Source organism: Diceros bicornis, chromosome 10, assembly GCF_020826845.1.
Source record: "Diceros bicornis minor isolate mBicDic1 chromosome 10, mDicBic1.mat.cur, whole genome shotgun sequence".
Lineage (NCBI taxonomy): Eukaryota > Metazoa > Chordata > Mammalia > Perissodactyla > Rhinocerotidae > Diceros > Diceros bicornis.
The window spans coordinates 16,755,633-16,779,854 of NC_080749.1; the positions used below are offsets into that span (position 1 = coordinate 16,755,633).

The 24,222-nt window shown below is 34.0% G+C and overlaps 1 protein-coding gene across 2 annotated transcripts in view; it reads right to left on the bottom strand.

Moving 5' to 3' along the window:
• DPP10 (dipeptidyl peptidase like 10) overlaps nucleotides 1-24,222 on the bottom strand; it is an 802,065-nt gene that overhangs the window by 433,119 nt on the left and 344,724 nt on the right. For both annotated transcript variants that reach the window (XM_058548842.1, XM_058548839.1), the window contains exon 3: nucleotides 20,990-21,085. In XM_058548842.1, coding sequence (XP_058404825.1) covers nucleotides 20,990-21,085 — 96 coding nt within the window. The remainder of the gene's footprint in view (nucleotides 1-20,989; nucleotides 21,086-24,222) is intronic.

The following is a 24,222-nucleotide window of genomic DNA, read 5'->3' on the forward strand; positions in this document are numbered from 1 at the left end:
TATAGGTGTGGTGCATGATAGGCACTCAAGAAATGTATGTTTAACCGAAACTACAGAGGAAAATTAAGGCAATTATTCATGTAAAACTTTTTAAAGACTGAAAGAAAATCTACTTGATTATACTTGAGGCAAATGCTTTTTTGTTCATAATAATCCAAGCTTCAATTTTCTGCTTTATTGTGAGCACATAGACCAGTTTATAAAATAATCTTGATTTTTTAAATACTTTTGAGAACATTTTCTTTTCATCAATGTTTGTTATAGATTTATTTGATTATACTTTTAGTCTAACAAGGCTACAGATAAATCACATTGTCTGGATAGTTGTCTGATCATTTGCTGTTAGACACAGATATATCAAAATGTGAATTTCCAGCTCTTATGGAAAAAAATTGCCATCAAGTATGCAATCAATTCTTAGGAAACCAGTTCAATGAAAGCTTTAACTCAAACAACTCTCTGTTAATATATGCAGAGCCTATGATTATTTAAAGTGACTGATATAATTAGCGAAAACAGTCAATTTTCATCAGCAAGTAAAATAAATGAAAGGGTATATTTGACCAGATAGCAATCACAGAAATAATGAGATATAAACTTCATATTAAAGTACTTTGTTAATATCATATAAATTTTCATAATGGTATCACATTTCACTCAAAGAAAATAATTTGAACCATTTCAAGGTAAAACAAGCAACAACCATTGCACCATCATATATCTGCACAAATGCATAATACCGTGCAACCCTTCAGTAAGAACACCATATTGCATTAAAGTATATCCACACATCCACTTGACCATGAAAAAGACTAGAATTGCCACACTTTATTTAGTAATAATTACATTTCTACAAATTAATATATCTTCTCATCTTTCTTGATCAAATTCCATTCAAATTAGCGACAATTTGAATCCTGTGAAAAACAGATTTAAGTTAAGAATAAATATGATATGATCTGCTGTTTCAAATGTTTAAAAGAAATAATGAATTTGAAAAAGATGGATATGTTGTAATAAAATGAATTAATAGAAAAATAAAATGATGCTGAACCTAATATTTGTAGGCTTTGCATATCACTTGAAATGTTCAAATACGTCTTTTGATCTCAAAATAACACTATGTGTCCTGATTTCCACCCTGTGCTCCTCAAACCCTGGAGATTTCACAAAGGCCTCCAGGGGCTTCCAGGAAGAAAAGAGAGAAATATGGTGCACTCCAGACCTCCTGTCCCTATTTTAGGCTTTATTCAGAGGAGATATCCTTTCTCTCTCTCTCTCTCCTTCCATGTACAATTTTGTTAGAATAAAATCTCATGAGAAGAAGAGATGGAAAACCAATGCTATAAGGAGTTCAGGGGAATCTTCAATAATTATCACAGACCTTGATTTACTGTGAAGGCTAAGAAAAGGTATGGTGAACTCATCAATGATCACCAAATAATGACATCGCTGAGATTAAGGAACTTTCCCAAACTTACGCACGAGATAAAGGCAGAGCTAGGACAAGGTTTCTTTAATTTCTGAACTGTTTTCAATTAGAAATCTTAAAATTCAATCCAAAACCTAGAATGATGACTATTTTTTGTGTTTGAACTTCTATCAAATATCAACTTCTGTTTTCATAAATATTAATGCTAGTTTTATTAGCTTATTGTATAGAATTTTAATTTTACCATAATTTCAAAACAAAGATATATCAAGTATATATCTTGCAAAAAGACATAAAACTTTGTTAGTGTTTGTTATTCACTGATCATCGTAATTCCTTTCTGGTGAAAAAGACTGTTTTGATACTGCACCTCGTTGAAGTTTCAGCGCTTTATTGATCCTCGGGTCTTTTTAAATTATAAGAAATGTTTTGATGATTTGAAGCATTTTAAAATGAGTTAAGACATAAATAAAATCGAGAACTTAGCAAAAAATGTCATAAATTTATTAATACTAAATGGTACCAGTTTAGCGGTACTTTCTACATGCTTTCCCAAAAGGCTACTAAATTATAAATGGAAACAAATTAAATTGTATTTAGTAGATATCATACTATACTGAAAACTAGAACTGTCAGCCCTTAAGAAATTGGGAAAAATTTCCATCACCTATAATGCCCCTGGAGTTACGTTAAAAGCACAATATTTGGATCACCAGGCTATGTTGCCAAACAATAAGTTAAAACAACCACACACACACACACACACACACACACACACACAGTCTACATTCTGCCACCATTGTCTGTCCCTTCGATATAAAATGCAAGCGATTGTATCAATGAGATAATTAGGCTAGCCATCTGTCTGCTGCTTAGGTGCTACTTAAAGAATCCCACGTGCTGTTCTTTATTTTCCAACTCTTTCCTCCCCACAGTATCACTCTTACAATATCCATTAGAGATGTCAACTTCCAGAAAATATCTTGGTATAGGATGGGTTGGGGAAGAAAGTGATGAAACCTATGTGTTATGGAATATGTTGTCCCTATAAGTAAAGAGTCATAGGTTTGGGCATAAGCAAGAACCTTCCTAAAATGGTATTCTTGGGAATATAATGTGATTTTTCATTAACTCTGTTAAGACAACAATAAACAAACACATAGGGACAGAGATTGGATTGGTGGTTACCAGAGGGGAAGGGGGGAGGGAGGAGGGTGAAAGGGATAATTTGGTACATGTGTGTGGTGATGGGTTGTAATTAGTATTTTGGTGGTGAACATGATGTAATCTATGCAGAAATAGAAGTACAATGATGTACACCTGAAATTTTTACAATGTTATAAACCAATGTTACTGCAATAAACAAAAAATTTAAAAAATAAATAAATAAAAAAAATAAAAGCTTTGACCTTGGAAAAAAAAAAAAAGAGTGTCAGAAAGGTCAGAATTTAAGAGATGGGAAAAGATGTGATATCAATTCTCAGAAGTTCACTAGCTAGAGTCTGCTTAGACACTGAGAAGTGATCCGGGCACTAGGCAACTCCACCTGTCCTATAGCACAGTCTTGTGTTTATTAAGAAGTCTATCAGTCTTACATACGGGTAACTTGATACAGGAGTTTGCCCATCAGTAATCACACCACACTCTATGACAGTGTTGGTCACGATAATTTAGTTCTTTTGTTAAGCTTTAAACAAACTGAAAGTTTTCCTTCCTTTTAATTATTGAAATTAAGAAATAATGTCCTCTAGTATTTATAGTTCATCTAAAACTATAAGGAAAATAAAAGTTTACCCTCACTATTGTGTCTGTTTTCAAATTAAAATGAGGGTCTTTGGCACCAAAGTACTAATTTTCATTTGCTTAAGGAACTACATCCTGGACATTATGATGCTGGAAATACAGAGACAAATTGTACATCCCGGCTCTGAGGAAACTGAGTTTGGGAGTGTGGGTCTCAAACACGGCTGAGCACAAAAATAGTCCAGGGAGATTTTTTAACACTAGAGATGCCTCAGAAAGTCATGGTTGATTTTAGAGCAGAATTGATGTTTCATAAGAAAACGCAAGAACACAATTTGTTTGGGGACACAAACCCAGGCACTGGGGGACATTCAATAATGTACACTCTGTCCATGGTTTGAACACTACCCCTTGGTATGGTAAGTCTTGGAGAGCAGAAAGTGAAGTATGGTGAGATAATATATTGGCATGAGAGCAAAATACCAGACCTGTGTCACCAGGGCTTTTAATCCCATTCAATGAGTTATAGGATCTTTAATAACAGGAACTTCAACATGGCAGGAAGTAACAAATGTACCTCAAAAGTGACAGCAGCAGTTGGAATTTCAAAGCAGATAAGAAGGTAAGTGCATATAGGCTGTTGAGCAAAGTTGGCCAAAACAACAACAAAAACTAAAGTAGCAAATGTTTCTTTCTCTATCTTTTATTTTTTTCCAACCCACGCCCTACCTAGGCAAAATTTTTTGGGCTTTTTAAAAGTATTTTTTTATTTTCTTTTTTCTCTGAGCTTTATTGAGGTATACTGATGAATAAAAATTGTATATATTTAAGGTATATAACTTGATGTTTTGGTGTATACATTGTGAAATAATCACCACAATCAAACTAATTAACATATTCATCACCTCCCTTAGTTACCATTTCCTTGTTTTGTGGTGAAAACACTTAAGGTCTACCCTCTTAGCAAATTTCAAGCATAACACAGTATTGTTGACTAGAATCACATTGCTGTACATTAGATCCCCAGAATTTATTCATATTGCATAACTGAAACTTTAGATTCTGAATTCCTCCTCGCTTAATGACAAAGCATCTCCTTCCAGCTCTGCTACTTACTAGCTACGTGAGCCTAGGCAAGTTACTAAACTCTCTGAGCTTACTTTCCTCAGCTCTAAAAATCATAAAAATAATTCACAGCGTTGTTGTGAAGATTAAATAAGCTTGTACATTAAAAGCATTTAGCCCAGTTCCTAGCACATACTCAACACCCAATAAATAACCAGTTGTTATGCTGCTGTGATTCTCACTCTGGTGCTTTGACAAGAGTAATGCTCAGAAATATTGGTGGACCTGCCAAGGCCATACAGTCTATTGAAGTGAAAACCAACTCTCATTTAATAAGAAAAGAGACAAACATTTTTAAGTGGTTTAAAATTTTTAGAGAGCGTGTATCCCCTGTTATGCTCACAATGATTTTAGAAGGAAGGCATAAGAGGAATTGCCTTCTTATGAGAGAAGACTTGACCACTTAGAGAAGTCAAGTGACTTGCCCACGGTGTCAACCAGAGACAGACCTGGAGCTCTAACTTCTGCAGCCCTAATCCTTCCCTTGCCAGACACTCCGACCTATATACAGATAGGCTGCTTCTCTGCCTTGATGGTGGGCGTGGCCTTCAAGAGCAACACATCTGAGGGGCTCAGAGCAGCAGTCACTTAATCACCAGCCTGAGAAGATTATTCAGTACTTACGCTCTCCAAGGCCTTACTCATTTTCTAAATAAGAGATTTTATATTTTTTTAATTGTTTGAATATAAGAGGATCTTGGCGGAATTAAAATCTAAAGAATGCAATAAAAAAGATTTCATCATGGGTGTGGCATGACAGAAGAAAAATTAAACAATTAGCAAAACTGGTAATGACAGAAAATCAAGTGAACACTCTCTCTCCTAGCAAATAAGGAGAAACAAACACACACATCTAATTAATGTGTGTATTTTTTTTCACTTACAAATTGAATATCATCAGAGACCAGGTAGGTACAAGCTATCTGCTTTCAGCTGCTGTTTGCAAGCACATGGCAGTGACAGGTTAATGGCTTGGGTACACAGCCCCAGTAATGAATGTTCAAGCTCATTAAAACCAGCATAGGTATTGACAGCACAAAGGAGTATACCAAGGTGTTATCAACTGAAAGTGCAAAATGAGACTAGCTTTTAAATTATTTTTCAGCAACTCCATATAGTCAGCCAAACCAAAGAGAAAAGAGCTTTATGTCATTTACTGGAGGTTCCTTGTGCAGAAATGAGAAGCAGAGAAATTTTTGTAAAAGTTGACATCATTCCCTAAGAACTATTTTAGACCCAATGTGCCAAGAGGTTTCCTAAACCAAGGAACTATTAAAATAGTGGTTTAAACCATACCTTTACATTGACTTGGAGATAAAATGATAAAATATTAGAACTAAAGTTGGACTTAGAAGTCATCTTTTATAATCTCATATGAATGATATGAATCCTTTTAAAGTATCCTTATCACCCAACCTCCCTACATATTAGTAGGGATGAAGAACTCACTATTTTCTACTTCAATCTAACCAAACGTTGGAAAGCTACACTTGCCAGATACCTCTTATTTCAGGTGAGCAGACATCTGTCCCCACTGACGTTCATTTTAGTTAATTCTAAAGTCTACATGATAAATCTAACCCCCTACTCACAAGATGACCTTTCATATCCAATGCTGGTTCTGATAACACCTCTAATTTTTGCTTCTCTAGGGTCTGACTTTCTTGAACCATATTTCAAGAATTCTAGCTCATAATTCTGATTTACTTCCTTGCATACACTCTTAATGATAAACTATCATTCAGAATTAGCACCATTCCAGAAACTAGCTATGACAGCCTAGAACGCTCCCCTTGACCACGTCTCCAATAACTGCCCTATTTTTTCTCTCTGCTTCATTTAGATTTATCCCTTTAGATTTTCCAACCCTTAGTATTCCACACTTACATTTGTACCCTTGGATGAAACAAGATTCATAAGACATTGGTAATCAGTCACAAATTGATGACAATTTCATAGAGTTTCATTTCAGTATTCTTTCCACTTCTGTATAATGGAAAAAGTTCCATTATAAAAGTGGTATAAAAGAAGCCATGACCAGAATATCACCTTCTCAGACTTTCCACACTGCAGTAAACTCTCAATTCTCATTTGAAACAAGCCATAACTAATATTTCAACTAATAAATAAATGTGTAGGGCATCAAGGGCATTAAGTCATTAGCGATGATAAAATAACAAATGTGGCTTCTTACCTGACAGCATAAATTGGATTATCAGCTTAACTCATGTCATTTAGCAAATCCATTAGAAGTTGGAAAAGAATAGAATCGAATTTTGAAAGTGATAACAGAGAACTGTAAAATATTAATATTAGTGGTACTACTAGTAATAGTAAACTTCCACTTGAACAAGGTGATATGAAGTTTAGAAGGACATACTCTAGCCCCACTGCCATTTGCTTTAGGGCCTGCTGTGCTACAACACCCAGACTTAGATAATTCCAAAATAGGAAAGCTGCAGAGATCTCATGTGTCATTCAGTCAAACCTTCTAATTATGCAGATGAAGGATCTGAAGTATTCCCAAGGTGAATATTCAACTATTGAGCAAGTCTCCTGAATCCTAGTATAATACTGCTTTCTATTTCACATTGTTTTAAATTCCAGTTCTGTGTGCATCTTATTTCACAGTTCTTGTATAAATTGATTAAAGTTTCACTTTTTCCTAGATTAATTAGAGAGCATATGCTTTTCTCATATCTAAAAATTAATTATTTTCTCTCTGTTAATTTGTCTTTCTCTTAATATTCTTTTCCTTAAACTTATATTTGTTTACAGTTACTGTGCTCATCATCATCTGCAGTTAACAGTAGAATATATGAATGTAAATTCTGATTCTGCCACCTTCTAGCTGGGTGGCCTTGAGCAAGTAACCTATTTTCTTTAAACCTCTGTTTCTTCACTTATAAAATGAATATATCTTTACTTAAATTAGAGAAATATTAACATTAGACATAAAACTTTAAAAATGCAAAGCATAGTTCCTGGTTACTATTAGACGCCCTCTAAAAACATAACTTTTATTATTAGCATTAATAATAAATTGATGACAGCAGATATTACAACTTCATTTTTCTGGCATTCTTACAGCATTATATGAAAATAGTATTTAATTTTCATCAAGAGCAAAAATAAAAGATAAATATGTAAAAAAAGTAGAATTAGTCTGCTAGATCTGTTATTGTGTGTGCCTCTACAGACACAGGAAACCAAAGCACTGTGAATAGGATGGAACGTTTCAGTGGACTCAATGCTTGTACTTAAAATGAATTACCATTGAGAATCTTAACCACTTAAAGATAAACAACATTATCTCTAGCAATTCTTCTAGCTAAAGACTTTCTGAAATGTACCTACATGCTAAATATTTGTTTATCCAATAAAACATAATGGAATAGTTGATTGTGTGTTACCTTAAGGTCTCAATGGTCTTCAAACTAACTATATGACCAGGCTGATTAAGTAACAGTAGCCCTTAGAAAGATATGCACATACACACATGCACATACACACACACACACAAGCAGAAAATGTGACTCAAGCAAAGCAAGTTGAATTAAAAGCTTAATATGTAAATGTGAGTTAGTTATTTTTGATCACCGGAAGAATTTGTTTTTTATGAATAAAAATGATTAGATTTTCTCAAAATCCCGATTAACTCTAGTCAAATTCAAACAGTTGGATATGTGTCAAAGGAAATCTTCCCTTATTATTATCTGTCTTTCCTTTAATATGTCTTTCCTTAATCCATAGATGTATTTTTATTAATTTATAAACATTATTAAATGTTAGTTCAATGACATCAAAAAAAATTCCCTTTAGATGCTTTCTCTATGCCAGTGTATCCTACCCAACACCGAACATGAAAGATCTGGATGGATTCTAGCCAGAACTAATTACTGACTTTGAAATGGGAAGAAGTGAAGAAAATCTCTTTGGGTCTCAACTTACTCATCTATAAGAAAAAATGAATGCCCACCTTGCCTCTCAAACAAGGTTTTTCAAAGACATGCAAATAAATAACATGTTGAAGTGTCCTAGAAAGGTAAATGTAAATTCTAATGTACTATAAACATATTAGGTGAAATTCCTGTTACCAACATCTCCCATTTTAATTCTAAGAAAAATAAAATAGCTGATAATGATCAGAGCAACTTCAAATTCTTCTGTTTCAAAATTATGATCTAATAATAAGAGACTACTACAAGCAATTATATGCCAAAAAATTGGACAACCTAGAAGAAATGAATAAATTCCTACAACCTTCTAAGGCTGAATCATGATGAAATAGAAAATCTGAATAGACTGATTCTAGTAGGGTGATTGAATCGGTAATCAGAAACCTTCCAAGAAACAAAAGTCTAGGACTAGACGGCTTCACTGATGAAGTCTACTAAACATTCAAAAAAAGAATTAATAGGGGCCGGCTCCACGGCCTAGTGGTTAAGTTTGACGTGCCCTGCTTCAGCAGCCTGTGTTCCGTTCCCGGGCGCAGACCTATACCACTTGTCGGTGGCCATCCTGTGGCAGTGACCTACATACAAAAGAGAGGAAGATGGGCACAGATGTTAGCTCTGGGAGAATCTTCCTGAAGCAAAAAGAGGAATTCTGGCAACAGATGTTAGCTCAGGGTGAATCTTCCTCACCAAAAAAAAAAAAAAAAAAGAATTAATATCAGTCCTTCTCATACTCTTCCAAAGAAAGGAAGAGGAGCAAAGGTTTCCAAACTTATTTTACAAGGCCAGCATTACTCTGATACCAAAACCAGACAAGGACATCACAAAAAAAAAGAAAATTACAAGCCAATATCCCTGATAAGCATAGATGTGAAAATCTTTAACAAAATATTAGCAAACCAAATTCAGTAATACATTGAAAGGATCATACACCATGATCAAATGGGATTTGTTACAGTGATGCAAGGATGGTTCAACATTCACAAATCAATCAATGTGATACCACATTAACAAAATGAAGGATAAAAATCATATAATCATCTCAATAGATGCAGGAACAGCATTTGACAAAATTCAACAACAATTATGATTAAAAACTCTCAACAAAGTGGGTATAAGATGCAGCACACCTCAACATAATAAACGTGATATATGACAAGCCCATAGCTAACATCATACTCACCAGCGAAAAGCCAAAAGATTTTCTTCTAAGATCAAGAACAAGACAAGGATGCCCATTCTTACTACCTTTATTCAATATGGTATTGGAAGTCCTGGCCAGAGCAATTACACAAAAAAAGAAATAAAAGGCATCCAAATTGGAAAGGAAGAAGTTAACCTGTCACTATTTGTGAATTACATGATTTCATATATAGAAAATCCTAAAGATGCCACCAAAAAACTGTTAGAACTAATAAATGAATTCATTAAAGTTGCAGGATACAAAATCAATATACAAAAATATGTTGCATTTCTATACACTAATGATGAACTATCGGAAAGAGAAATTAGGAAAATAATCCCATTTACAATCGCATCAAAAAGAATAAAGTACCCGGGAATAAATTTAACCAAGGAGGTGAAAGACTTGTAACTGAAAACTATAAGACACTGATGAAGGAAATTGAAGAAGACACAAATAAATGGAAAGATATTCCATGCTCATGGATCAGAAAAATTAATATTGCTAAAATGTCCATACTACCTAAAACAATCTACAGATTGAATGTAATCCCTATCAAAATTCCAATTTTTCACAGAAATAGAACAAACAATTCTAAATTTGTATGGAACCACAAAAGATCTCGAATAGCCAAAGCAATCTTGAGAAAGAACAAAGCTGGAGTCATCACGCTTCCTGATTTTAAACTACATTACAAAGCTATAAAACAGTATATTATTGGCATAAAAACAGACACATAGATCAATGGAAAAGAGAGCCCAGAAATAACACCATGCATATATGGTCAATCAATTTATGACAAAGGAGACAAGAATATACAATGAGAAAAGGACAGTCTCTTCAATAAATGGTTTTGAGAAATCTGGACAGCTACATGCAAAAGAATAAAACTAGACTACAATCTTACACCATACACAAAAATTAACTTGAAATGGATTAAAAACTTGAAGGTAAGATCTGAAACCATAAAACTCCTACAAGAAAACATAGGCGGTATGCTCCTTGACATCAATTTTGATGATGATACTTTGGATCTGACTCCAAAAGCAAGGCAACAAAAGCAAAAATAACAAGTGGGACTACATCAAACTAAAAAGCATCTGCACAGCAAAGGAAATCACCAACAAAATGAAAAGGCAACCTACTGAATGGGGAAAATATTTGCAAATCATGTATCTGATACAGGGTTAATATGTAAAATACATAAAGAACTTACACAACTCAATAGCAAAAAAAACAAACAATCTGATTAAAAAATGGCCAGAGGATCTGAAGAGACATTTTTCCAAAGAAGATGCACAGATGGTCAACAGGTACACGAAAATGTGCTCAACATCACTAATCATCAGAGAAATGCCAATGAAAACCACAATGAGATATCACCTCAAACCTGTTAGAATGGCTGTTATCAAAAAGACAACCCATAACAAGTGTTGGTGAGGATGTGGAGAAAAGGGAACATTTGTACACTGTTGGTGGGAATGTAAATTGGTGCAGCCACTCTGGAAAACAGTACCGAGGTTCCTCAAAAAATTAAAAATAGTATTACCATATGATCCAGCAATTCCACTTCTGGGTATTTATTCAAAGAAAATGAAAACACTAATTCAAAAAGATATATGGACCTGTATGTTCATTGTAGCATTATTTACAATAGCCAAGGTATGGAAACAACCTAAGTGTCCATCAATGGATGAATGGATAAAGAAGATGTGGTGTATATACATATATAATGGAATACTATTCGGCCATAGAAAAGGATGGAATCTTGCCATTTGAGACAACATGAATTGAATGGACCTTGAGGGCATTATGCTAAGTGAAATAAGTCAGAGAAAGACAAATACTATATGATCTCACTTATAGGTGGAATCTAAAAAACAAAACAAAGGAACAAACAAAACAAAAAAAAACAACCTCATAAGTACAGAGAACGGATTAGTGGTTGCCACAGTGGAGAGGTGGTAGGAGGTGGGTAAAATGAATGAAGAGGGTTAAAAGGTACAAACTTCCAGTTACAAAAGAAATAAGTCATGAGCATATAATGTACAGCATGGTGACTACAATTAATAGTACTGTATTGCATATTTCAAAGTTGCTAAGAGAGTAAATCTTAAAAGTCCTCATCACAAGAAAAAAAAATTTGTAACCATGTATGGTGATGGATGGTAACTAGACTTACTGTGGTAATCATTTCACAGAGTATACAAACATCAAATGATTATGTTGTACACCTGAAACTAATACAATACTATATGTCAATTATACCTCAAAAAATTATGATTTAATAAAAGGGTGACTCTGCTAAAGGAGATCAAAGTATAACAAATACAGTAAAACAATCAAGTATTAATATTCTGATTAGATGCCAATACTGAATTGATTCATTTTTCTCCATGAATTTTACACACACATGTGCACACATGCACACACACAGAACATTTTTGTTTGTTAATCTTACATACCATGCTAATTTCTATGATTCTGTCATAATACATTCTTGTTCTCCTAGCAATGTCCTCTTTCTTCCCCTAGGCTGATCTGCCCTCTACAAAGAGACTGAACCTCGTCTTTTCCATAAAGACTACTCCTGTTATTCTTAATTCAAACTGATCTCTTACAGTTCCAATGTATTTGTTTTAAATTACAACCCAGAAATTTATCACCTAATTTTTGTCTAATTATTTCAGGTCTGTTATTACACAAATTCTCTGGGTACCATAATTCTATTTCGTTTCCTTTAACCATGTCAGTGGTCTGGGTGTATGTTAGTCAGAACTATTAACATACATAAGTGCAGACTGTATCAAAGAAAAAAGAGGCAAAGAGAATTAAAAGGAGTTCAAAATACAAATTGTGCTGGTGTGTGTCCTCCATCATACTGGAGAGAGAGGTATGGGACATGAGATATGTTTTGGATTCTGAAGAAAAGAAGGTTAATCAAGCCTCATCATAGTCTGGATTTAATATTTCTTATAACTCTCCAGTTATCTCTACTTCATGCCCCAATCATAGCCTTCTGATTACTAATTTCACTTCTTTAAGCCCTAGATATGAGAAAAGATACTGTGTACAATGGGGAAAGAAATTTTATATTCATAATTTCCTTGAGCAAAAGGCTGAGTTTACTCCTCTTTATATCCTCATATCTAGAAGAAACTTTGGCTATGTTCAATAAATAGATGTTGAATGAATAAAAGAATAGATGATAAATAGATGGAAAGATAGATGGAAAAAATAGATGGAAAGTGTCTATTAATCTATATTTGTGCTGACAAACCCAATTTCTGAGCCAACAAAGCCAAGACGAACCATAATTGTGTAGAATGCACTATGACTATGAGAACACTAATTATCTTACTGCAAACCTTTCAAATGTCAACAGACCCCACCTGGAATATACAAAACTCTGTGCAGAGCACACAGTTGGAACTCAATAATCCTTGTTGATGAACTTAAGTATAACTGTTTCATCCCACTCAGTCTTTTTTTTCTTCTTTTAAAAATCAAAACATAATTTTCTATTTCAAAAAGTAAGTTGTAACATGAAAGTTTAACTCTCTTAGTCTAAAGTTTGGTTTATATTTCCAACTCCCTTTAAATACTCTGAAGTAATCACTGCATTTCTAAAACATAGAAATATTCTTTTCCACAAAACTTTTTTTCCCTGAAATGCTAACATTGGATTTTATTAGTAAATCTTTTTTCCTATTCTCTCTGGTGTTCAGCATAAATATTGTCATTTTGAGACACCCTGGAATCTTAAAAACATTTCTCTAAAGAAAACCGCTTAAATTCAAATTTCAAAGAAAAGTTTGAATATCTGTAGTTAGTATATAAGATTGCTATAGTATGATTTCAAGTTCTTTTAATGTAGATTAAACTTAATTTAAACTTTGGTAAAAGCACAATGTAACATATAAATAGTATAGTAAAGAAAACATTCTTGGCAATCTGGAGAAAAGTAAATGTTTTAATGATATATTTTTGTAAGGATTTATGTAATTTTGGCAGGAAATGATCCACTCTTGATAGTATGATATTTTGACATACATTACTCTAAAGAAGATGAAGGTTAGCCATGATAACAATTAACTATACTCTTAATTTTCAATTCTCTAAGCTATGAATCAGGAACTAGGGAGGTCATGATTTCAATAGCCCTCTACATATTTACATTACTGGCAGAAAAAAAGAACATGGTAAACTATGGGAATATTCTGCTTATTATAAGACTCCATGTCCTTTAAGGTAGCCCAACACTGCTCTGAGAATATTCTCATTCTCCCAGGGTCAGAAACAACTCTGTGCTCCTCTCTGTCCCTCTCACTCCTGTTGGTCTTTGGACAAAAGGAGCATAGTCTGTCTTTCATCCCAGCATTGGGGGTAGGGGGAAGGCTTTTTTAGGCCGACTGTAGACGAAACTGTATTTGTAGTGTCCTCTTTCACATCTTTTAGGGCTCCAACCTCCTCACTCCATGCCAGACATCCTTAACTCTCATCATTTTAAATCACATCTCTGACTTGTTTTCAAATAATAAATAAGTCCCCTAAATAGTAACAAAATAAATATTTGGCTAGCTGAAAGTATTTACATTTTAATGATAATTTTAGTAGTTCTTTACATGTTATAAATAAAATACTTGTTGCAAATTTGGAAAAACAGACAAAAAATAGAAAAAATTAAAAAGTTATCTCCATCACTCTATCAGAAAATTGTTTAATATATTGGCATATTTAATTCTGATATCACTTTCTTTGCATCTACAGGTGAGTGCATGCATGTGACGCAATTATGAATATACTGTGCATATAATTCTGTATTCTACTATTTTCGCTTGACATTTTATTCCAAGCATGTTCTAATGTCATTTTTTCAAAAGGTCACGTTTTAATGGCTGTATAATATTCCATTAAATAAATGTAAAAAAAATTATCTAACCATCTATCTAAATGTACTTTTGTACATTTAGTATCTATTCAATATTTTGTCTTTATAAATTATGTTGCAATAAAAATATAAATTATCCTCAAAAATCTCATAGTCATGAATTTAATTCTACCTTATTTAAATATCAGCTTGGTTGATGGTTATAAAAAATAAAAAGTTTTGGACAAGAAAATAAAAAATAAGAGTTAAAATTCTGACTCAGGGTTAAGTACAAACTAACAGGAGAGTGATCAAGATGTCAGAATTGTAACCAGCTCCCCATGCACAAAGAAATCCAACAATTTCTGCAAATAGAATTGAAGACAAAAATTCTAGCATGATAAAGTAGTGCCAAACAAACATTATTTGTTAGATTCCCCTAATTATGAATCTAATTCCTCTAATTATGAGTTCTCTTAATTATTGTGAATATTACTGACGTTATTTACAAGAATTTGTTATATTTTTCATGAAAATTTCAACAATGGCTTTTCAATATCCTGGATATAATTCATCAGGATTAAATGTCCACAGGCATTTATAAAGAAATATTAAGTGTCCAGAGCATCTCTAAGAGAAGTTATCAGGAGCACTACCATTTGAAGATCTATAGGTCTCCAGACTTTTTTTTTTTTATTTATATACTTTCCTACATTTTCTTTTTTGCCTTTACCTTTTTTATCTTTGCTTTTTACACATTTTTTCTTATTTAATGTTCACTATGCTTCTACCTATAAGAACTACTGTCTCCAGTTGGGATGGAAAAAACAAGCCTCAGAAGGCTTAAAAAATTGCTGAAAGGCTCTGGATTGTCTTGTTTAATGACTTTCCTATTTCAACGTGTCATACTGTCATACATCATTTAAAGATAACAGATTTAAATATCTGCGTTGGAATATCACATGGGAGATGAGCTCACTCATCCCAGCTAGCCATTTTTCAAGAAAAAGTGTGCAGCAACTCACATGCTCGATGGACATTGGGAAGAACAGGTTTGTATAGATCAGAGAAAAATCTATGCACACTATGAGAAAAAGAACTGAAATGAACCCTCTACTGATAGCGGATCAAGGGGGCTCACCTTTGTATATTGAGGAAAACATAATAGTTTATCTCAGTAGGCTAACTAAACTATTTATCATGCACTAGTTGAGTCCAGGCAGGGTATTAATTGCTGGGATGACTCAAAAGTGAATGTGAACAAGTCCTATTCCTCAAGGTTTACTGTCTCTTTGAGCAGAACTGCTCTAAGAGTGACGTTGGCAGTTGGGAAGTGTTGGCCACTGATCCACAATGGGATATGTTTAACGGAGAGTAAACATTTAGAAAGAAACTTTTATAGCAATTTGAAATTGTTGCAAGATCCAAATGCATGATAAGTGGACCAATCTCACTAAGCAGATGAACTAGTGGGTGAGCCAGTGACCGACTAGCTATATATGGCAGAATCTCATTATATGATGTTATAATTTAACGTTAGTTTGTCCACTGTAACCCAGATGTACTTAAAATCCAAAATCTACTTTTTGATCAAAAGATAATTTAAATGATTTCTACTCTACAAGATAAATTTTGAAATTGGATAGTGGTAAAGAGTTGAAGATAAAGTTTAAAAATACCATATCACTTGATTCATTTTGGCTAAAAGCTTAAAATGAATTTCCTGAGATTACTAACATTGCTTTAAAATTTCTTCTTCCCTTACCATCATCCTCATTTTGGAGACTGATTTCTTCTCTACTATGAGTTTTATTAAAAGAAAAAAATAGAAACATTCTAGACATACATTATCCCCCCTGAGTAGCACTGTCATCAATCTAACCCTAGATTAGTTAACTTAACAAGAAGGAAGCAAGCTCATTTATTAAAACCTTTAAATATTGATATGCCAGATCCCGTTCAAAATCTGAAAATAGGCATTTAATGTGAATAATCACTATTTCTCTCAATATTTGTTTAATTCTGATTTAGGAATAACAGAAGGTTATGAGTGTAAGAGCAATCCTCTCTGTTAATTGCCTGGGATACACTCCCTCAAAGTGATATTTTAAATTCCTTTATTTATTCCAATATTACGATTGTACTTATATTTTAAGTGTAATTTTAGAACTATTGAATATAATAAGATAAAATTTGGGGTTGTATTTGGAATATCTATTTATCATTTTATTTTGCCAGCAATTTATAATATCTTGTATTTTTCAAAGGTATTGATTCATGCCAAATTGGAAATAAAAACAAACAAATTAAATTTAAAAATAATAGTCTTTCACAATAGTTTTAGAAGCACTGTCTTAGAGGAGGTTAGACAAGTTATAATTATAATCGAGGTAGAAATTTCTATATGAGAGAATCAAACACTAGAGTGTAGAGAAGGATGCTGTTCCTCACAGCTGGCAAGAAGAAGAACAGTCATTGGCTTTGCACCTGGGCATCAGGTTTCAAGTGGAATAAAATTTGGGCTTTGAAATTGGGGAAGGGATTCCAGGTAGAGAAAATAGTCTGGGCAAAGGCACAGAGTCAAGAAAGGTTTTGAGGCTTTTGAGGAATAACAAGTAGTTCAACGTGCCTGAAACATAATGTAAAAGAGAATAGTAGGAAAGAGGCTATCTTGATTCTGAGAGGCTTGAAATACAAAGAGAGGCGTTTGGAATTTATTCAATTGGCAAAGGGTTTCCTCCGATGTTTTTTAAGAAGTGTATTAATCGTTTTTAGCTAGGACTTATAAAGTTGTATTTGACAGCATACTGCTGGAAGAATTAAAGATCCAGGAGACTAAAAAGGGGGAGAGCAATTTTTCCTTCTTAATTAACTAAAAAAATCACACAAACATAAACATTTTTGTGTGTGTGTGGTGAAGAAGATTGGCACTGAGCTAACATCTGTTGCCAATCCTCCTCTTTTTGATTGAGGAAGATTGCCTCTGAGCTAACATCTGTACCCACCTTCTGCTATTTTGTACGTGGAACGCTGCCATAGCATGGCGTGATGAGCGGTGTGTAGGTCCTCGTTGGGAACCGAACCCTCGAACCCCAGGCCACCAAAGTGGAGCACAGGAACTTAACCACTATGCCACCAGGCCGGCCCCAAACATAAACATCTTTTGAAGAAAGTTTAGAAAAAAAAGGATAAGCAAAAAGAAAAAAACTCAAGTCAAAATCCAGCCATCTGGAACTAATCATTATTATACAATACAATGTGATATCACATACTATCAATATTGTTTTGAAGACAACTTACTTCACTTTTTATATCATGAACATGTCGATAAATATGCTTCTACATCTTTATTTTGGTGACTGTAGAGTTGCCATTATATGGAGGTACTTGGAGAGATGACATTATTGCAATATTAAAGATGAAAGGATTATTAACAACACGATCTGTAACAATGACATTGTCCAAGAGATAGCTGGTATACGTGTTAGCTACTGCGAATGGCATCTAAGAGTGTAAAAATGAAAGAGGATAGGTTTATACTTAAACACAGTGACCAAAGCAGGCTCCACCTCTTATCAGCTGGGTTTGGGATAAGATGTTTTGTGTAAGCCTCAATTTTCTGGGGTTAATAATTTTAACTTTTCATGCTATATATAAAGCATCTAGCACAAAACCTAACGTAGAAGGCACTCAATTCATGTTAGATCTTTCTTTGATGATTGATTGATCATCAAATGTATGTGGAGAGATGAACAATGTTAAAGAAGATGAATTTCCAGGTTTCAAGGTGACTTAACTAGGAAGAAGATGCTATAAAAATGGAAATTTCAAGGATATGAGCAGATCTGGGGGAAAGCCGTCGTTAAGCTAACCATGAACATGAGCACCCATCCAAGGCTGCAGTGACATTCACAGATATATTATTTGAGAACCACCATAATGAACAGCACTGCTGCACCACAACCTGCACATGTCAGGGCCGTCTGGAGCCCCTCCTTCCCCTTGACCAGTAATGCACTAAGTGTTCCTACGGTGACCTCCAAGAACTAAATGAAGCTTCCAAATGAGCCTAGCTTAGACTCCTTCAAGCTACTCATATACTAAGAAAACCTGGTGAGACACCTCATGAGAATAAAGAAAGAGCTCACATTTTACTTTGGGTATAATCTGTGGTAATGAGGCCGAGGTTACACATTTTATTCACTTAGTTCCCACTGCATTTTCTGGCTATATGAGAAATAACTAAATAGGCCAAGTATCCAGTGAATGCTAGAATAGAGATCTGGGTTGGATAAGAGGAATGAATGAGCACAAATCTATTCCCCTACTCAAAAACCAACTCCGTGCATGCAATCTACTGACAGTGAGTCAATTCCTTCAGTGGTATTTATAAAGACTGCATTCTTCTGAGAGCTAGATTCTGTGTAATCCTGTTTAAAGGGTTGTTTATATGTCAAATTTTTTTTATAAATATCATAGATCTTAGGTTTTGCTTAGAATATAACGATAACATTGCAGCTTTGTCCCAGGATATTTTCTCAAGATCAGGTTTATCAATGACTGGTAAAGAAACTACTAGAAAATTATCAAAATGATTAGCTCAAAATATATTATTTTGGTATCTTGTGAAGTGCTAAGAGTAAAATGTGTGTCCTAGATATTGAAATGTGGCTTAATTTAGCATGCAGTTCACCGCTTAAATATCCATCCAGTCCTTTGGCACTTCAATATCAAAGGATCACTAGTACACATGAGTAAATGCCTGCTTAAATACTCTAATCTAACCTGAGAAGGGAGATGAGGCCCATGATTTTTTCTTGCTTTCCAAAGTCAAAGACTACACAAATTTCTATAGTTCGGCCAAAATCATGGCAAATAAAACAGAATATTATTCAGCATTTCAAATCTAATGACTCACAGTTTTTTCATGTCATCTCCTTCAATAGAAAATGCTTTCTGGCAAGTAAAAAGGTGACTTATGAAATTATGATGGCACATTGGGAGAATGATTTATGAGTGATCCAAGTATTAGGAGTATGTTTGGTAATAATATATATATATTTTTGTGTGTGTGTGAGGAAGACCAGCCCTGATCTAACATCTGCCAATCCTCCTCTTTTTGCTGAGGAAGACTGGCCCTGGGATAACATCCATGCCCATCTTCCTCTACTTTATATGGGACGCTGCCACAGCACAGCTCGACAAGCAGTGTGTCAGTCCAAACCGGCGAACCCTGGGCCGCCGCAGCGGAGCGCGCACCCTTAACCACCTGCGCCACCGGACTGGCTCCGATATATATTTTCTATTAACCTTCTTTACTCATAGTTCTCATCTGAAATAATCATAGTGCAAAGGCAACAATATGGCGAGTCCCAAATTTATGAACAATTTAAAATGAAATTGTTCAATTCAAACAAAACAATTCAATTTCAAAATGAAAATATACAAATAGACTAATAAAATGGCTATCTTGTTTTCTCTATCTCTTATACCATCACCAAGATACACACTCATCTCCCAACCAATTTCAATTGAAACTCGACTTTACGGAAAAATAACACTGGATTTCAATTAAATGCATTCATTCATTTATTCAAAAAACAAATCTTGAGTGCGTGCTGATCTCCAGGAACTGTGTCAGTGCTGGGTAAACAAGTATGACATGGCCCCTGCCATCACAAATTAAGTTACATTCTTTTTATAGCTTCCATAAATTAGCTTTTAATTTGCAGGCACAAATGCACTTAATTAGAATATTAGAGAAGAAGGGATGTGTTATAAGTGAGATGATCTTTATCAGATAAAAAAGCGAGGCTCCTTTTATCTATCATACCAATATTCTACTCTATGCCTTGAAAACAAGTGAAGATTTTATGCCTAAATAAAGTGAAGGGCGAGGATTAACAGTGACCTAACCACAGTAATTAGCATGATCAGGCAAATTGGAATATTCAAGAAATGAAAACCTGACTTCCTTTTCACCAACACATTTTTTTCTGCCTAGATTAGCCAGTAACTCCGCCTATTAATTTCCATAGACATGAACCAAATCCATGGAACCACTCAGTGGTTTTACTGTTGGTTGTTTCTTATTTTAATCTAAATGTTCTTGTTTCTTTTTTAATTTTTGAAAATAATAAAATCAGAAATTAACCTAAGGAAAGCTGAAGTGGTTTCTTTGCCAGGCCAGGAAGAGACAAAGTACCATGTATTTCCATGTCATTTCCAAGTTATTTCTACTTTGTAAAGTCTCCCTAGTTTGTAGCACTTAAGCTTAAAAAGAAAGAAGGAGAGAAAAGAAAGCTAATTTAATTGACAAATTTGAAGCACTTACATACACATACAGGATCCCCAAATCTATACTTCTATATCAAGAAGAATTATTTAGGGAAATGCTAGAGATGGAACACATCCTTAAAGCCACGTAACTAATGATCATGAGGAAACAGCAGATACAGAACAGTCAATCTAACATTTGGAGGATGATTTTACTGATGACCTATCTTAGGTATGAGTTTTCTGTCACATGAGCCAAGGTATTAATTTCTGATTAAATGATATATGTAATCTTTAAAGCATAATGTCATTTAAAATATTAACTACAAATACCTTTATTTATTTTAGTTTTAATAATACAGAACTCAAAATAAATATAGCAACGTAAAAAGGTATTCACATACCATTGATCCATCGAGCTTCTGGATCATGAAGCACAAAGTCTTTCCTGAAGAGGTCTTCTAAAGACAATCTGCTTTCTGATGAATTTGTGAGTTCATCTAAAATAAAATAAAAATAAATCTTAGATTAGAGTTATCTCATGTTAGTCTTTAAAACTAATGTACTATAAAATTCGGAATATTTTGCTTCATAAATATGTTAACTAGATGACAATATAGAGTAACCATTTTAACATGATTTTAGGCATTTGAAGTTTGTCTGTTTCATGACATTTTTCAATAAATTATTTTTAATATTAAAATTGTCTTTATCTGGTATAGATTTAATAGATCAATCCCTTATTATGTAGTGACATATAAAATGAAAGCAGTTAAGAATTCCTATTGTGCATTGTGCCCAAAAGGGTACATTTTTCACTGTTTAACCATAATCCAGCCCATTACTTTCCAAAACCACTTTGACACATTCTCTTTGATAATAAATTTATAGTTTTGCTGTAAACCCCAAAGATGAGAGAGTTGAAGGCCCTGAATATACATGATAAAGAAAACTTTTCAATTCAGAAGGAAGTTCACCAAATTAAGAGAATGAATACCAAGTTCCATCAAACAAGTATCACCATATAAATACTAAATGCATTTAAGAGTTAAATATAAAAATTCACATATTACAATGCCAGAATATTAATAAAAAGCACACATTTATATTAGTCCCTGATATATACACTAGGTATATTCCCCTTTTAAATTCCCAAATCTAAAAAATGTATGGACAACACAGTTTAACTACCAAAATTAAGCATAGTAAACACACTTTTAGATGCAAGAGGCTCGAGACAAGTTAGCAATATTTCATTTTCTTGCAAAATAATAGCATTGCTTATTTACTGTGTAACATCATCTTTGGGACCTTTCAGCTGTGACTTTCACTCCGAAGTGAAAGTAAAATGTCAGACACATACTAACCTCAATAGATATTTTTTTTAAAGTCCAACACTTATTTCAGCAAGAGCTTTGTTCCAGCTGGAAAGTGGGGGCAAAGAATCAACACCTTCAAATGCAATTTCCTTTCACATGAATCAACCAGACATTTAACCCACAAAATAATTGCTGAGAAACAATAGAAAAAATATTACTAGTGGTTACAGTGAGAATTGTTTGATTCCAACCTTAGCGTAAGACATTGTGATTATATACGGATTTGCAAAACAAAATGCTCTTAGGCAATGATATACATTTGATCGTTTGCCTGACAGTCTGAAGCACCAACGTTTGAACTTTCTTTAATTCATTCCACAAATACTGAGACCCTTAATTTTCAAAGTGTTAAGTGAAGCATTGTAAGATGCCAGGGACTTATCTATGCCCTGCCCCGAGGGGTTCACAGTTGCAAAACAAGAAAGAATATGATAGATGTCAGAATAAGGATGCAGAGCGCCATATGAGTTCAGAGAAAAGAAGGAAAATACTTTGCAAAAGAATCAGAGAAGGCCTCAGTTAAAAATTAAGTGACCAACTCTCATCTATTGTTGAGGGGAATGCAAAGTGGTACAGACATTTTCAAAGACAGTTTAGCAGTTTCTCACAAAACTAAACATACTCTTACGATACAATCCAGCAATGGTACCCCTTGGAAGTTACCCAATGAGTTGAAAATTTCTGTTCACACAAAAACCTGCACGCAGACATTTATAGCAGCTTTATTCATAATTGCCAAAACTTGGAAGCAACCACGATGCCCTTCAGCAGGTGAAGGGATAAAACTGTTATCCCAGACAATGGATATTATTCACTAATAAAAAGAAATAAACTATCAACCATGAAAAGACATAGAGGAAACTTAAATGCATATTACTAAGTGAAAGAAGCCAATTTGAAAAGCTTACATACTGCATGATTCCAACTATGTAACATTCTAAAAAAGGCAAACTATGGAGACAGTAAAAATACCCAGTGGTTGCCAGGGGTTGGGGGCAGGGAAGGATAAACAGGCGGAGCACAGAGGACTTTTAAGGCAGTGAAACTACTCTGTATGACACTATAATGATGGATACATGTCGTCATACATTTGTCCAAACCCATAGAATGTACAACAGCAAGAGTGAACTCTCATCTGAAGAATGGACTTTGGGTCATAACGATGTGTCAATATAGGTTCATCAATCGTAACAAATGTATCACTCTGGTGTGGGATGTTGATAATGGAGGAAGTTGTGCTTGTGTGTGGGCAAGTGGTATACGGGAAATCTCTGTAACTTCTGCCCAATTTTGCTGTGAACCTAAAACCTCTCTAGAAAATAAAGTCAAATAAAAAAATTTAAAAATTAAAGACCTGGGCCTTACAGATTTCAATAAGACAAAGAAAGGGAATGGCAGGGGCAAGAGAAGGAGTGAGAGCATTTTAGATAAAAGGATGAATGATTACTTTTTGACAAACCAAAGAAGCCTTGATTCTAGAATTCATTTTTTGTCATAAGAGTCTTGGATTTTATTTATATGAGCTAATTTTCTTGGGGTTTTAATACTTGTTCTATGAGGTATCTCAATAAGACCAGATTTTTGTTTTGATAAGTTTCAACATTTAAAATTTCCCAAGATTATATAAACGCACCTTCATTTTGTCTAATCCAACCCCTTCAGTTCTTAGAGAATTAGATTTTACCATCTCCATTTGATAAACATTTATTTATTTGATCCAATAAAATTCATAAGTAAAGGTGAGGGGTAGGAGTCTAACGTTATTTCAGTAGGAGAATAGATTATGCTAACAGAATCTATTAAATAAATAATCCTTATCTACTGAATTGAAAAATTAACTGTATCATACGTGAATATCAATTATATACATTCATCTATTTCTCTTCAAAAAAGATATTTTTCTGTTCCTAGGTAAATTCCACATATTTTGTTTGCCGTATCTTTTAGACAGATGTTAATACAAAATATACCTTGTAAGGCAAGTGCACCACACCAAATAATCTTATTTTCAAATCATATGTTATTTATTTATTTTTCTTTTTGTGAGGAAGATCAGCCCTGAGCTAACATCCATGCTAATACTTCTCTTTTTGCTGAGGAAGACCAGCTCTCAGCTAACATCTATTGCCAATCCTCCTCCTTTTTCTCCCCAAAGCCCCAACAGATAGTTATATGTAATAGTTGCACATCCTTCTAGTTGCTGTATGTGGGACGCGGCCTCAGCATGACTAGAGAGGCCGTGCATCGGTGCGCGCCCG